The sequence below is a fragment of the Coffea arabica genome, chromosome 2c (assembly GCF_036785885.1).
Source record: "Coffea arabica cultivar ET-39 chromosome 2c, Coffea Arabica ET-39 HiFi, whole genome shotgun sequence".
Taxonomy (NCBI): domain Eukaryota; kingdom Viridiplantae; phylum Streptophyta; class Magnoliopsida; order Gentianales; family Rubiaceae; genus Coffea; species Coffea arabica.
Genome location: NC_092312.1, coordinates 6,950,557 through 6,966,064, shown reverse-complemented (window position 1 = coordinate 6,966,064; position 15,508 = coordinate 6,950,557). Strand labels below are relative to the sequence as shown.

Here is a 15,508-nt window from a genome sequence, read left to right as displayed (position 1 = left end):
AATTTGGCACATCACATCACCAAGTCAAGTATTGAAAATATAGTAAAATTTGAACCACTAGATCTACAAATGTAGGTAGAAATTTACGAGATGAAAATCATGAGTTACGAGATTGGATATAGAAATTTTCTTTTGGTTGTCTTTATAGGGAAAAAAAGAGAATAAAATAATTAGACAACAGCTTTCTGTGATAGGATTGGATAACTAAATTGAGATTGTGCTTATTTTTGTTACTAATGGATGTAGTTGAAACCACCTGCCTTTGGGCTGGTGACCACCACCAATGCATTAAAGTTTGATGGGGTGGACATTGCCTCTCACCAATTAGTCACATTGAAAAGTGGTTTTGTTTAAAAAATCTAGGCGAGTGTGTAGTGTATTTCTCTGGTCCGATGGTGGTTCAGTCCCCTCCGAATCATCCTTGGACTTCTTCAGAGCCTCCCCCTTCCCCCTCTCCCTTCCTTCTAGTGCTGGAATATATTGTAACCAAAAAAAAAAAAAAAAAAAGATGTAGTTGACAATTGACATGGTGAAATTTTCAGCACTACTTGAATTGGGCTTTGGATTGGAATTAAAGTTGGGCTTTTATATAGTACCACACGCACACATAAAAGTTGAGCAGTTGTTTCTTAAACCTTGTGTATTTGTGAATACATGGTTTGGGGGTTTCAGGAGGGAATGGGGCACATTGTAATCAATAAACATCATGAACGAGAGGTTCGTCAGAAACAAGTTTTGGCATTCTGGGAGAGTTTTGAGCTCATCGAAACTCGCCTTCATCCTAATGGTAGGTGCCTTGAGCTCTACGAATGTGCTCCTCGATTAACCAGTTGCTAGAGCCCAGAAATGAAACTTTCCTTAATTTTGCTTTTTGTAGGGTTTTTTTTTGGAGCTGTCATCAATTTATAAGTGCTATACCCAGTTGGCCACTTATATGGGCCAAGAGCAAGACGGAAGAATGCTGATCACACAGTCCCCTGGAACCAAATGCCAGCCAAAAAATCTTATGGCGAAAGCCTTCCAGTGATGAGAAAAGTCATGCAACAAAAGCAACAACAAAAACGAAGCGAGACAAATGAATGAATTGAGGCAACAAAAGAAAATTAATATTGCTGGAGATAATACTTCATATCATATATAAGTAAAAGAAAACGGAGGCAAATGAGTAAATTAAATATTTTGAAGGGTCAATGGATCGATGTCATGACAGAGGAGATGTTTTACATGTTTGTACATCATTGTAACGTTGCTTTATTTTTGAAGACTTTTACGACTGAAGAAAAGCAGTTGATAGTTTATCATTGATCGTTGCGCTCCAGTACAAATTTTTGGTACTCACTCTATTAGATATATAACACATGTGCAAATTTTGAATTTATTTATGTGTCATCCATCCAATTGTAATAGTGTATATATTAATAATGTATATAAAATTTTACGCATAGAATATTAGAGTGAAGTGTCAAGAACAATTCTTAGAGTACAAATATCACTTGCTTGAAATTCGCCACATTAGAACTATACGATTATTGTATTCCTAAATCAAATCTCAATTTCACTACCTATTTCTTTCCTTATGAATGTCCGAAATTGAACACCAAATAAACCAAAATGCTCTTATTCTGTAATCCGCATACATTATTCACATGGAAGGGTCGCAATAGGAAGAACGGTGCTGGTGGGTTTAAAGGCAGGGAGAACGAGTGTATTGTGTTTTCAATTTGTTAGATTCTTGAGTATAGGATTATATCTCATATTGGTTCGAGTGATAGAGAAAAAGTGGTTAATATGTAAGTAAGAGTCTAAAACTTAATAGTTTAAACTTTTGGATCAGAATTGGGTTCTTGATTTATATATTGGTCTTTTTGGTAGATTTTATCAAGATGTTTCTTCCTATCAAATTGGTATCAGATCTTCAGATTGCGAGACTGAACTACTCATGAGCAAGTAGATCTTTCTCAGAGTTGAACCAGTGAAAATTTTCTTCTTGGTGATGGACCGAAGTGCCAAGGAATTTGGTTGGTATTGGATCAGGTGCACCATGGGTTTGCCAGGGGATCCGGTTGGTGTTTGACCAAAGAGTCTAAGATTGGCAAGGGTTCAGAATGTAATTTGGATATTAAAAAAGAATGGGTCTATGATTGGAAGAAGAGGTGATCTTAGATGATAAGATACGCTTGCGTTGAATATTAAAGAAGATTCGAAAAAGGGTTTGTAAATTTGAATTTAATGTAAGAGATTACTTATGAAGGAGGAGATTTGTTAGATTCATAAGTAAAGAGTTATGTTCTACATAGGTTTGAGAGATAAAGAAAGAGCGGTTAATATATAAGTAAGAACTTGAAACCTAATGATTTAAACTTTTGGATCAGAATTAGATTCCTGATTTACATATTGGGTCAGTGTTGGAGAAACGTGCATGTTCACTCTAGTGTTAGATCTATTGACTGAAGCTATTGGTAATGTTGGCAGATCTGGATTTGGAGGCAGAAAGGGAAAGAAAAAGAAGAAAATGAAAGGGGAAAAGGAAATATAAAATATTGCTTAATTTCAAAACTTTTAACTTCTAAGGGTATTTTTTTTGTCTCTAAATTTACATTTGTGTTCTAATAAATTTTATTTTTCTAAGTTACAATAACAAGTTAACGGAATATCTTTACAATAATAAAACCTCTGCAGGTAGTTAACTTCATGTGTTTTTAAATTTTCTCTTATCTCTATTATTAACTGATACACAAATTCTATTCAACCAAAACTATTTTCCTCCAATTCTCACATTCTCCATAATCAATGATTTTTTTTACTTCCCAAATCATCTTTTAAAAGTCTCCATTCTTCTCTAGTCAATCAACATTTTCTCCCAAATTTTAACGCATTGAGTGTGCCTCGATAGCTAGTGCCAATTATTCTTGTTTTCTATTTTCTGTGAAGGTTGTACTTAACTGGAATGGATTTTATAGTTCAGAGGTTAAAATGTCTCGTTTTAAAATTTAGGGATAAAAGTGAGAATTAGAACAAAATTAAAGGGTGCAAAGTAAAACTAACCCTAAAAGATGAGCTGGACTTGAACCTTCGAACTTAAGCTCGAACCTAAAGTTCAAAAGCTCTATTTATTTTTTGGGATCGAGATTACTTATCAAAATCCGACTCATAAAATCCAATTACACCCCTAATTGAAACTCCATTCATTTGGGGCCCATGTCAACTTTTGACTGTTACCTGTTGTGGTACCTCATTAATTGTCTTCGCTTAAAATTAGAATCTATGTGCACCATACTTTTTTTTCGGTCAAAATATTGGAGATCAGTATAATATATGGTGTTGATTAAAGCATTGGGGGACCAATTTAGTATACAAGAAAAACTACGTGTCTCGTGTCGTTAATTTGCCTCTGGGCTCTAATACTCCAGTTTTTTCTTTTTTTTTTACTAACAAAATATATTCTCTTCATTTTTGTAAAGAACCGACTCCCACGCACCGTTCTTTTTCTCCAGCCATTTGCCCAACCACACCTTCTCGCATCACTGCCATCATCGGGCACCGGCACCAGAACTAAAATTTCGTCCTCTATTTCTTGATCATCACCCCGAAACATAGGAATTTTCAACAAGAAACTTGTGAAAGAATCCCTTCTCCGTCCGCAATATTTTTCAGTAGTCCTTGCCAAAATTGCTAGGTATCCAGAAGACAATGCATTCATCCATAAACCTTTTTCTTTTCTTCTTCCTTCCCATACTTTTCTTTGGCCCCAAAAGCATGCGTGCCTTGCTATCATCATCTTCTGAGACTAAGTTATTCGTGAACCATTCCTTTCCTTACAGTTATCTGACGTTTTTGGGCGATTCTCACATCCAGCATAGTATGATTGCGTTGACAAAAGAGGTTAACCCGATTAACGCTCGAAGAAGCTCTGGGGTGGTACTTTACAACCATCCTATGTTAATCCTAGACCCTCGTTCGAGAAAGGTCCCTTCATTCTATACCACTTTTTCTTTCTCCATCGAGAACACATTTGGAGGTGGGGAGGGCTTTGGAGATGGCCTAGCATTTTTAATTTCGCCATCTCGTGATCTACTTGGCAGTCCTGGATACTTGGGGTTGGTTGATTCAACAGACCTAACGAGGAACAAGTTTATGGCCATTGAGTTTGACACCAAACGTGATTCTGTGTTTCATGATCCTGATGATAATCACGTGGGATTGGACATCAACAACCCTCTTCTCGATGAAACTAGCCACAGCCTCTTCTGCGGGTGTGGATTTGAAAAGTGGTGATCTTATAAATACTTGGATCGATTACAATAGTAACGAAAAGAGGTTGGAAGTATTCTTAAGTTACTCAATTTTGAAGCCTAGAAAGCCCCTCTTGAAGGTTGACATTGACCTGTCTAACTATTTGGACCAGAATATGTATGTGGGGTTTTCTGCCTCAACGGAGGGAAGCACGCAATTGACCCATATTGATCAATGGGAATTTACAGTTGCGGAGTATAGTCCACCTCCTCCTTCACCTCCTGGAATAAACTTCCCAAACGCTTCTGAGTCTGAACATAGACATGGCCACATTAGTAGGTTTACTATTGGCCTCATTGTGGGGCTGTGTTCTGTCCCCTTTATAGTACTTTTTGGTTGGTTTTGTTGGAAGAATTTGATGGAGATGATCAAGAAGTCAGAGGGAACAAAGAATCTACAGATGGAAGGTATTACTTCTCAGGAAATTCTGCTTTTTATTTTGGTTGATGAAGTAGCCAGAGGCCTTAACGTTGAGAAAGTGTTAGATAACGAGGCAGAGCTTATTCGTATGAAAACTGTGCAATCTAGTGTCCCTCTCTGCAATAGTTTTCCAGCTGTAAAACCTAGCATTCAGCCTCTATGCGACGGTTTGCCACTGAGAGCAAATGGCATCACTTCATCATAGATAGCCCCAGTAGAGCTTCTTGTGTTGCTTAGTTCATTGTTTATTTAAACAAGCTCAAAGTACTTTCTAGGTCCAGTTGTAGCTTAAGAAGAGAGATTAGATTTGAAATTGATCCAAATTTAGGAATTACCTTTATTAACTTTTTCCTTGATCTTGTGATTTCTTCTTTGATTCTATATGTACAGCTTTGATCGAATAATGTACATGAAATAATAGTAAACTTCGTTGCTTAAGCTAGTGGCGGAACACGGTGCCCCACTCCCGTACATTATGCCTCTTATATTATGGTGGATAAGAAGGGCCAGTACAATTGAAATTTTCGTACAATTAGTGTTGTTGTTGTACTTTTCTTTAGAAGGTATTGTACATTTATAATCATTGTTGTATTAAATTATTGAATTAGTGTATAAAAATAAAAGTTATTTATAGAACAAAGAAATGTAAAATTGTAAGTATACACTAAATCATGTAAAATACTCCCTCTGTTTTAATTATTTAGTTATGTCCAAGAAATTCAATTTTTTAAGAACAGTGGTTTGATTGTGATATTTATATTTTTCTTTTTAATTTTATCCTCATAAATTCAAAATTAAATGATAATACGCATATGATTAGAAAGAAAAGTTATATTGAAAAGAGAAACTAAAAAATATTTTAATTTTTTTAATATGATAAATATTTTGAAATATTCCAATGTAAAAAGTATATCAATTTCAATTCGGCGGAAGGAATATATAACAACTGTCCAATTGTCCTAGCCCCTTCTCCGATGGAGTAGCATCCCACTCCACAAAAAATATGCTTCTCACACTCCAATTGAGGATTTTTTTTCCGGTGACAAAATTGCCCTTGATCTAACTTTTTACCGTTAAAGAGTCCCCGGTCAACTTCCAAGCTCCCAGAGTTGAAAACTCAATCCTCTTCCGATCGCCTACCATTCAGCCACCGGCAGCCAACCAACTTTACAACCATCAGATACAGCTGATGGTCCAAATCCTCACGCCTCACCTTGAGACCGAACAACCCCACCCGGAAAACCTTCCAATCCCAGTAATTACTAGCTTTTACCGAACTACACCACCCAAAAAACCCTCCGTCCCCACAATGACCAGCTTTTACCAACACCTTGCCCACAATGCATATCTATCACAACAGTCTTACAATTGGTAATTGGTAATTTATTCTAAAAATAAAGGCCATCATATTTTTAAAAAAAAAAATTCCAGCTTGGCTGCCGGGCCAGCATTTTTTTCAAAAAATTGTTCTTTGCTGCCCGGCAGCCCAGCATTTTAAAAAGAATAAAATTTTTTATTTTCCATAATTTCATACCATATCCGTGTCAGAATAATATTTTTTTTATTTTTTTATTTTTGGACAATAATTTAAGGAATTAGCCCATTTTTCTCTGCACAATCATAGCCCTCATCATCTTAACACCACCTCTCATGCATCGCACCATTATTATTTGGCAAAATCATCATCAGAATTTATCATCCAACTCTTAAACCCCACAAACGAAGAAAATTAAAAAAAAGCAAGAAAAAGAGAAAACAGAAAAGGAATAATACAGAAAATAAAAAAAGAGGAGGAAAAAAGGGACTGGAGGCGGCCAAATACTGCTTCAAGTTATTTTATTGATAAAGTTGTAACCCTTGCAAAAATAAAATAAAAAATAAGTTCAGTGACATATTTTATCAATTAAAATCCTAGCCGAAGATGGCTGCCGGTTGTGGTTAGTGGCGAGTGGCGGCGTCAGTGGTTCTACCACCTACTAGAGCGAGGGACCTTTTTGCATATTAGATATACCTTATGGACTGAGTTGCAATTAGCTTTTTGGCTGCCAAAGTATTTTGAGGCATTTTGGTAATTTTATGCATCCCTCGCATTTTCTTATAGAATTAATTACATTTACCGCCCTTGAGGTTTAGCTATATTACCAAACTAATCCTGTGATTTAGCCAAATAACAAACACCTCCTTAGCATTAACTTCTATTATTTTACCACAACGGAACTCAATTAAAGTTCTAAATTGCCCATACAGAATTGGAAATGAAGAACACGTGAATTCCAAAAAAGATATTCTTGGAGTAAAACAGAGGTTTATTTTAAGTTGGATTTTAATCGAAGAATTTATCTTTAGCATCTTTTGATCAAGCAAAAGAAAAAAAGAAATCTCTTGATCAAACAATGAATTTTCTTAAGTTCATTTTGTAAGTTATATTACTAGAGAAAAAGCAATATATGCTGTTAAAACAATATATTTACTTCCCCTGAAGTTTAACCAAATTAAGAGTCAAACCCTTAGGCTTGTCCAAACTATTAAAGAACCCCTCAAACTCAAACTATTATAACAAAGGGTTTGTTTGGTTAGTAAATTATTAGTAAAAATTTGTTTGCTTGTATTATCAACATAATTTTCACTCACCTTTTAATCATATAAATATCATATTAAAAAAGTGTTATAATTTTTTTTTCATAAAATTATCCTCCAAAATTATAATGAATGCCCTAAAATGCCCCATCAATTTCCTACCACCGTCTTTTCCCTCACCTGAACACCAAAACCGGTATCTGTACTCACTAATATCCAACAAAACAAAGCAACTATATTATTACTCCAAATATTTCCATGTTCTCCAGCAAAAAATTGCACAACTCCATAGAAGTTGTTGAGATTAAAGAGTAGTGGTCCCACCTCAAACTGCTCTAAAATGGTTTCAACCGCAAAAACCAATCAACAAATAATTCTAGATGTTAGAAAATTAGATTAATTTCTTTTAGTCTAGATTCTTATTTTGTGTGGATAATAACTAGTTACCTAATTAGTTTTACTTAATTGAAGTAATAGTCAAGAAATTTTCTATTTTATTTAGAATTTAGAATTTATTTGTTATTACTTATTATATATAAGTCTAGGAATTAGTATTTATTTTTTATTATTATTTAATTTTTTTGTCAAATAATGTTTTCTATAAATAGGTAAATTGACATACTACAAAGACACATAAAAAAAGAATGAAAGACTTCTTTTTAGATGAGAGGATTATACAAGAGTTGGATTTGACAATCAAATTACAATCTTGTAGTAATTTTTTCTCTCATATTAAGAGCAGTTTTTCTCTTTGTAGATATAGACTTGATGGTTAAGTCGAATCATATTAATTCTTGTGCGTTACTCCTAGTTATTGTCGTTGATTTTTCTTTTTCTATCTCAAATAGTTAGTCTGGTACTAACGGATCTGGTAAAGGAAAGTCGAAAAGAAGTGGTGAGGTGCGGTGCCGAAAACAGTGCCCACGGTGGAGCACTTTGCAAGAGATGTTTGGGCTTTTGATATATTTAGCCTCTTTCTTTTTCTATTTTATTCAGCATAGCAGTATCCCATTTTTTTAACCCCAATTTTTTTTTTTTTTTTTTGGGTTCTAAGACATTGTTTGTATGTTTTATGCCTTTACACGAATTGGGAATGATGAAGGATATTTTGGGAGAAGGTGGCAGTGTTGGTGGACATGGTAATGGTGAAGGAGATGTAATTTTGGCAGCCACTTTATGGTGGAAAGTTTGGATGTGATTTGGAATAATTTCTGCTGAATCTGGATATGATTTTGGAAGTTGATGCACCCATGTGCTTATTCGCTATCTTTAGATGATTTTTTTTTTTTCCAAACGATAATATCTTTAGATGATTCGTTTAGCAATTTTGTTGATGATTTTGCATATGATTTCAAACCCATCGGAGATTAACAATGATTAAGAAAGTAAAGTCGTTGGGAGAGGAAAATGAACAGTAGCAACCTTTTATGCATTTTTTCTAACCTTTTGACAATTTTATTTTTTTTGGGTCTTTTTTTTAAAATTTTGTTGCTCTATGTGCGTGAATATTTATTTTACTGTCATTTTTTCATAATTTCTTTATGCACGTTGACATTTAATTTCTTGAGTGCATCTTCCGTGTCTTGGCATGACAGCAGTGGTGACAAAATGACCGGCATGGGTGAGATCTACTTGAATTTGAGTAAGAGAAGTTTAGACCCAACTACACTCATACGTGTTTTGGAATCACTTTTGGATGGATTTAAATTGATCCCATCTGATACTCAAATTTATTTTCTATATTTTTTTCTTTAATTTTTAAAAATTTTTATATAACTTTAATATATTTGATTATTAAATTTTTTAGTCTTATTGTGAATTTATATTTTCCTGCATTTTTTTCGTTAATTTTTTTTATTTTTCTATGTATATATTTTTTTAATCTATGATTTCCAATGTTACTAAATTTTAGTTGAAAAACATAAGTCCTATAAAAATTAAAAAAACTTATATTTATGATTATAAAAAAATGCCATTGTATGGACTTATATTATGCTACTGGAGCTTGTGGAAAAGCAGCACAATGATGAGCCCAATGATGAGGTAGAAGGATGAAAGTTTAGTTGAATTAAAACTTTTTACGTATGCATCAGAGGCACATCAACCTGAATGCTTTAGTCTGAACAAGTAAAAAATAACACAATTTCCTATATTTCATTTCACTGAATGCTCAAAAATTTTTCAAAATCATTTTGCCTAGATAGTCTAATTTAAAATTCAATGTAGAATTACTATCTTAATCTTTCCCTTGCAATATAAAAGATAAAGAAGAATTGGATTTGAGGACAAAAGAATTTCTAATCACATGACCCTAAAACATTTAAATTAATTAGTGAACCGTCACTTACAAGTAGGCAATTGTAATTTTGTCGAACCACAAGGGTAATTGTAATTAACTTAAAAAAAGGGCACTTTGTTCGATCTCAAATGGAGAACCAAAAGATACGGTAACGAGCCATCATTTTGATGAACTCGTACAAAGTTAAGGTGGTTATGGTCTCCCCAGAAGAAGATTGAGAACCACATTAGACACGTAAGAATCCACGGCCATGGAACTCTTTTTCCATGTTCTCTCTTATTGATGCCTAAAAAAAAGCACAAATTGGGAACGGAAGGGACAGGAAATTTAGGGAAAGCACATGAGTTCCAAACGAAAAGAAAAAAAAAAAATTCTCCCCTACTATTGGTGACCAATCAGACTCCTCCTCCCCTACCTTCGAGTTCAATCTCTCCATCTCTTCCATACCTTCAGATATCACCATTCACAATATTCTAAACGAATTTCATGGAGAAGATCATATTGGAAATAAAAAGAAGTGGCAACTGGTATTTACTTCAGTTTCAACCAAATTAATTTGGGAAGAAGAAACCAAATTTGGGAAAAGCAAAGATTCAGGATATCCGTCAACTTTATGTTGTGGTACAGAACTAGAAATGTTGCAAGAATGGAAGTTGAATAAACAGAACAAATTATGAACACTCAGATTTGATTGGATTCAAAGAAATAACACCTCTCCTTTTATTGATGAACTTCAAACTAAATACAGAATAAGAATTGGTGGGAAGAGGAAGAAGGGGAAAAAGAATGCAGGAAATTGAGAGAAAGACAACAGAGGGGTTATTCCCTCTCTGGATGCAATAACAAATCTTAACCAATTGATAGCTAACCAATTACATGATCGTATCTTTTATAGAAGCTATTCTAACTAACTCTTTAAAGTAACTAATGAGGGATTGACACGTGTAAGTAGAGTCTTCAAGCTCGATGGATTCCAGTTTCAGCAAGGATAGCATGAACTCCAGTAAAGGCGTGATTGATGGAACGCACCTTCACTTACTCTTCTGCGACTTCTCTTTTCCTGAATTCACGCCTTCTTCTTCCTTACACTGCTAACTGTTGGCTCTAATCAAATCACGACTTCTCTGGACATCTTCCTCCCATTGCCACGCTTTCCCTTGTCTTTCCTTCATGCCTTCCACTACTGAGCTGTTGACTTCATTACAATATCCCCCCCTTAATCAGTAAATCTTGTCCTCAAGATTGGAAGGTGGGGAATTGTTTCCTAATCTCCTCTGCATCCTCCCATGTAGCTTCTACAGGATCTGTGCCCCACCAGTGGATTAACCACTGAGTTGTAGCAGCATTTCTTTTCTTTACCATCCTCCTACCAATCACTGCTGCTAGTTCTATCCTCCAATGCCCATTCTTATTTGTTTCTGGTAGTTGGAGTGTAGGTGTGGCCTTGTCACCAATCTTTTTCTTGAGCAATGACACATGGAAGACAGGGTGGACCTTTGAAGAAGTGAGTAGATTCAGTCTGTATGCTACCTCTCCTATCCTTTCTGTTATCTGGTATGGGCCAAAATACTTTGCTGAGAGTTTGGTGTTTCCTCGCAAGGCTATTGAGCTCTGTCTATATGGTTGTAACCTTAGATACACCCAATCTCTTTCACTGAATTCCCTCTTACTCCTCTTCTCATCAGCATATTTCTTCATCCTTTCGTGTACCTGTTTCAAGTTCTGTTTCAACATGTTATCCATCTGCTGCCTTTCCTTGATGTAATCTCCCACTACAGCCACTCTAGTCTGAAGGTATGGTCCTAAAGCTTGTTGAGAAGGAGGGAGGCCATATAATGCCTCAAATGGAGTCATTTGAATGGCTGTGTGGTGCGAGGTGTTATACCACCACTCTGCCAAGGACAACTACTGGTTCCATCCCTTAGGTTCTATATGAGTTAGACACCTGAGATACATCTCTAGCACTTGATTGACCCTCTCAGTCTGACCATCAGTCTGAGGGTGATAAGTTGTACTGTAGTTCAGCTTAGCTTCCAATATACTGAACAATTCACCTCAGAATTGACTGACAAATATCCTATCCCTATCAGATAGCATGCTCTAAGGAATCCCATGTAATTTACTGACATTATCAATGAAAAGTCTGGCTACCTTTGGTGCATCAAAAGGATGTGTTAGACTGATGAAGTGGGCATATTTGATGAATCTATCCACAATCACCATTATGGTATTCTTCCCTTCTAATTGAGGCAGTCCTTTAATGAAATCCATGGTAACGTGGCTCCATGAGTGTTGAGGGATAGGTAATGGTTGTAGCAGTCCTGGATAAGCCACATGTTTATCTTTACATTTCCTACAGGTGTCACATTCCAGGACCACCTTCTTGATTTCTTTGTACATTCCTGGCCAATAGAATAGCTGTTTGGCTCTCATGTAGCTGGCTTGAATACTTGAGTGACCTCCTAATTGAGAGTCATGTAGTGCAGTGATAAGCTTCTTCCTGGTGTTCCCTTGTCCTCCTACTACCAATCTTTTTTTGTACCTGAGAATACCATCCTGGTAAGTGTAGTCTGGGCCCTATGTAGGAGACAGTAGTACCAGTGATATGGTCTTCTGAGTCCATTTATCCCCCTTATAACTCTCTATTACTTCCCTAATCCAAGCAGGTACTGCACAGGATATAGTGGTGCACTCCCCTGTCCCCTCTCTGCCTTGTCTAGAAAGTGCATCTGCAGCCACATTGTCTTTTCCCTTCTTGTAGTGAATTTCATAGCTCAGTCCCAGCAATTTAGTGAGCCACTTTTGTTGGAGAGGAGTAGTGATCCTTTGTTCCAGCAAGTACTTTAGGCTCTGATGATCAGTGTGTATGATAAAGTGATGCCTTTCCAAGTAGTGTCTCCATTTGGTTACAGCAGTCACCAGTGCTAGCAGCTCTTTCTCATAGATTGACAGCCCCATGTTCTTCTGTCCCAAGACTTGACTAAGGTAGGAAATGGGCCTTTTGTTCTGCATCAGGATAGCACCTATGCCAGTATAGCATGCATCAGTCTCAATGATGAATGGTTGTGTGAAGTCAGGCACTGCTAGCATAGGGGTATGGCACATGGCTCTTTTGAGCTCCTGAAAAATCTTTTCTGAGTCCTCATTCCAATGGAAATTGTCCTTCTTCAGCAGATTTGTCAAAGGCCTTGCTATGGCTCCATATCCCTTGACAAATCTTCTACAGTAGCCTGTCAGTCCCAGAAATCCTCTTAGCTGCTTGATATTAGTTGGTTTGGGCCAATTCTCCATGCATTCTATCTTCTTAGGATCAGTTTGGACTTCTTCTGCTGATATTATGTGTCCCAAGTACTCCACCTGTAACTGAACAAAAGAGCATTTGCTCATCTTGGCATACAACTGGTGTTGTCTCAGTAAGTTCATTACCTCAGTTACATGCTTCACATGCAATTCTAGTGTTGAACTGTACACTAGAATATCATCAAAGAATACTAGCACATGTTTCCTCATCTGATCTTGAAAAACTTGGTTCATCAGGCTCTGGAAGGTTGCTGGTGCGTTGGTCAAGCCAAATGGCATGACTTTGAATTCATAGAGTCCCTGGTGAGTTTTGAAAGCTATTTTTGGAATATCCTCCTCCTTGACTCTGATCTGAAAGTATCCTGCCCTTAGATCAATTTTTGTGTAGTACCTGGCTCCATGTAGCTCATCTATCAACTCCTCAATCAGAGGCATGGAGAATTTGTTCTTTACTGTTAACTCATTCAGCTGTCTGTAATCCACACAGAACCTCCATGTTCCATCATTCTTCTTAACTAGCAACACTAGGGAGGCAAAAGAATTACTGCTAGGCTGTATGATGCCTATTTCCAGCATTTTCTTTTCCAGTTTCTCAATCTCTGCCTTCTGTACGTAGGGGCACCTGTATGGCCTCATCTGGAAAGGTTTGGCTCCCTCTTTTAGAACAATCTGGTGATCATGGCTCCTGGTTGGAGGCATTCCTTTGGGTTCTTCAAATACATCCTTGTATTGATCTAGCACCTGACTGACTTCAGCAGGGATCTGTTCTGTTCCATCTTCCTCTTTTATTGCCACCAGTTGTGCTACCACCCCATATGCCTGTTTCCTCAACCACCTATCCAGCCTGCCTCCTTTGATCATCTTTAATCTGGTGCTGGTATCCTCTCCCTTCAGTACTACCTCCTGCTCTCCCTTATGGATTATCATGTTCAGCTCCTTGAAATTGAATTCTATGGGGTTGTGTTTGGCCAACCAATCTACTCCAAGGATTATGTCACAGCCTCCCAATCTCAAGGTGTTAAAGGCATGATGGAACTGATGACCTTGCATTTCCCACTGCAGAGGTTTAACCAGTCCTTTGGATTCCACCTTTTCACCATTAGCCACATTGACCATCAGATTAGGTCCCTCTGTGCTCAGCTTCAACTTCTTTGCCAGTTGTTCATCCAGGAAACAGTGTGTACTGCCACTGTCTATTAATGCAGTAACCTATCTCCCATCAACCAGACCCTTCAGCTTAATGGTCTTGTGCTCTGCTCCTCCAGCCAAGGCATGTACAGACACCTCAATATGCTCATCTACCACTTCTCCATTAATATAGTCACAATAGACCTCATCTTCCTGCTCCTTGCTCCCTTCTGTAGTCTCAGCTCCTTCGGCCAACAAGTAATAAATATGGGACTGTTTGCATACATGTCCTAAAGTATATGGCTCAACACATTTATAGCACAATCCTTTCTCTCTCCTCAGGTTAAATTCTACAGGGGATATCTTCTTGAATTGATTTTTGTTTGTTGCATTTTGATTGGGGGGTCTAAGGGTGTGTTTGACATTGTCTTGGTTCCATCTGGTATGAGAGGGCATTTTAATATGGCTTTTCTGACTGCTAAAACTAGTAGGAACAGCTTTGTGTAACTTCTGTATAGCTTTTAAGTTCTTTTCTTGTAACTTTGCTACTTTAATGGCATCAACTAAGGTTTCTAGTTTTGACATTTTCACCATATTGACAATTTCCTCTTTCAATCCACTCATGAAGCATGCTTTATAATAGTAATCAGATAAATGTGGTAAGGTTGGCATTACCAGTGCTTTAAGCATTTCAAATTTTTCCAGGTAGTCAGCTACTGATCCAGTCTGTACCAGCTTGTTGAACTCCTCAATTGCTTCCTCAGGTTTTCCTTCCCCAAATCTGATGCACAGAGCAGTGGTTAGCTTTTCCCACGGTATAGCTTCCTTTCCATGAAAGACTCCATGGAACCAGATGTCTGCTCTATCCCTGAAGTAAAGCTCTACTACCTCAACCTTCATTTCATCTTCTATTACATGTATTTTGAAATACTTGTTAACTTTTCTGATCTATTCCCTCGGATTGTCCCCATTGAAGATGGGTAGATCCATTTTAGGCAGTTTGTTGATGGTCTTGAACTCTCTCCTTCCAGCTACTTCCTTTGGTGACTCCAACTTAGATCCCTCAGGTTGGGCCACCCCCTTAGAACTGCTACTTCCTTCTAATTCCTTCTCTCTGTCGTTCATTTTACTCATTAGTTGAGCCATCATATTCATCATACCTTCATACTTCTGATCCAACCTTTTCAGTAATTTTTCAGTAGCATCCTGCCTGAATTCCATTGATCTGATTGTCTGCTCCATTCCTTCATTTTTGTTGGTGAAGGTTCTGACCACACTACCAAGTTCCATTACCTCTCTTCTCAAAGCTTCGTCCTGATTTTTTGTCATCCCTATGGCTCATAAAACTAGCTCTGATACCACTGTTGTGGTACACAACCAGAAATGTTGCAGGAATGGAAATTGAATAAACAGAACAAATTATGAACTCTCAGATTTGATTGGATTCAAAGAAATAACACCTCTCCTTTTATTGATGAACTTCAAACTAAA

At 36.9% G+C, this 15,508-nt stretch overlaps 2 protein-coding genes across 2 annotated transcripts; one reads left to right on the top strand and one right to left on the bottom strand.

Annotated features, from left to right (window-relative positions):
* The first annotated feature begins 3,756 nt into the window (after nucleotides 1-3,756).
* LOC113723786 (probable L-type lectin-domain containing receptor kinase S.7) lies at nucleotides 3,757-4,918 on the top strand. Its single transcript, XM_027246759.1, has 2 exons — nucleotides 3,757-4,253; nucleotides 4,357-4,918. The coding sequence occupies exons 1-2, from the start codon at nucleotides 3,757-3,759 to the stop codon at nucleotides 4,916-4,918; spliced, it is 1,059 nt and encodes a 352-aa protein (XP_027102560.1).
* A 5,907-nt stretch (nucleotides 4,919-10,825) lies between these two features.
* LOC113723785 (uncharacterized) lies at nucleotides 10,826-11,443 on the bottom strand. Its single transcript, XM_027246758.1, has one exon. The coding sequence runs from the start codon at nucleotides 11,441-11,443 to the stop codon at nucleotides 10,826-10,828; it is 618 nt and encodes a 205-aa protein (XP_027102559.1).
* Between the last annotated feature and the right edge of the window lie 4,065 nt (nucleotides 11,444-15,508).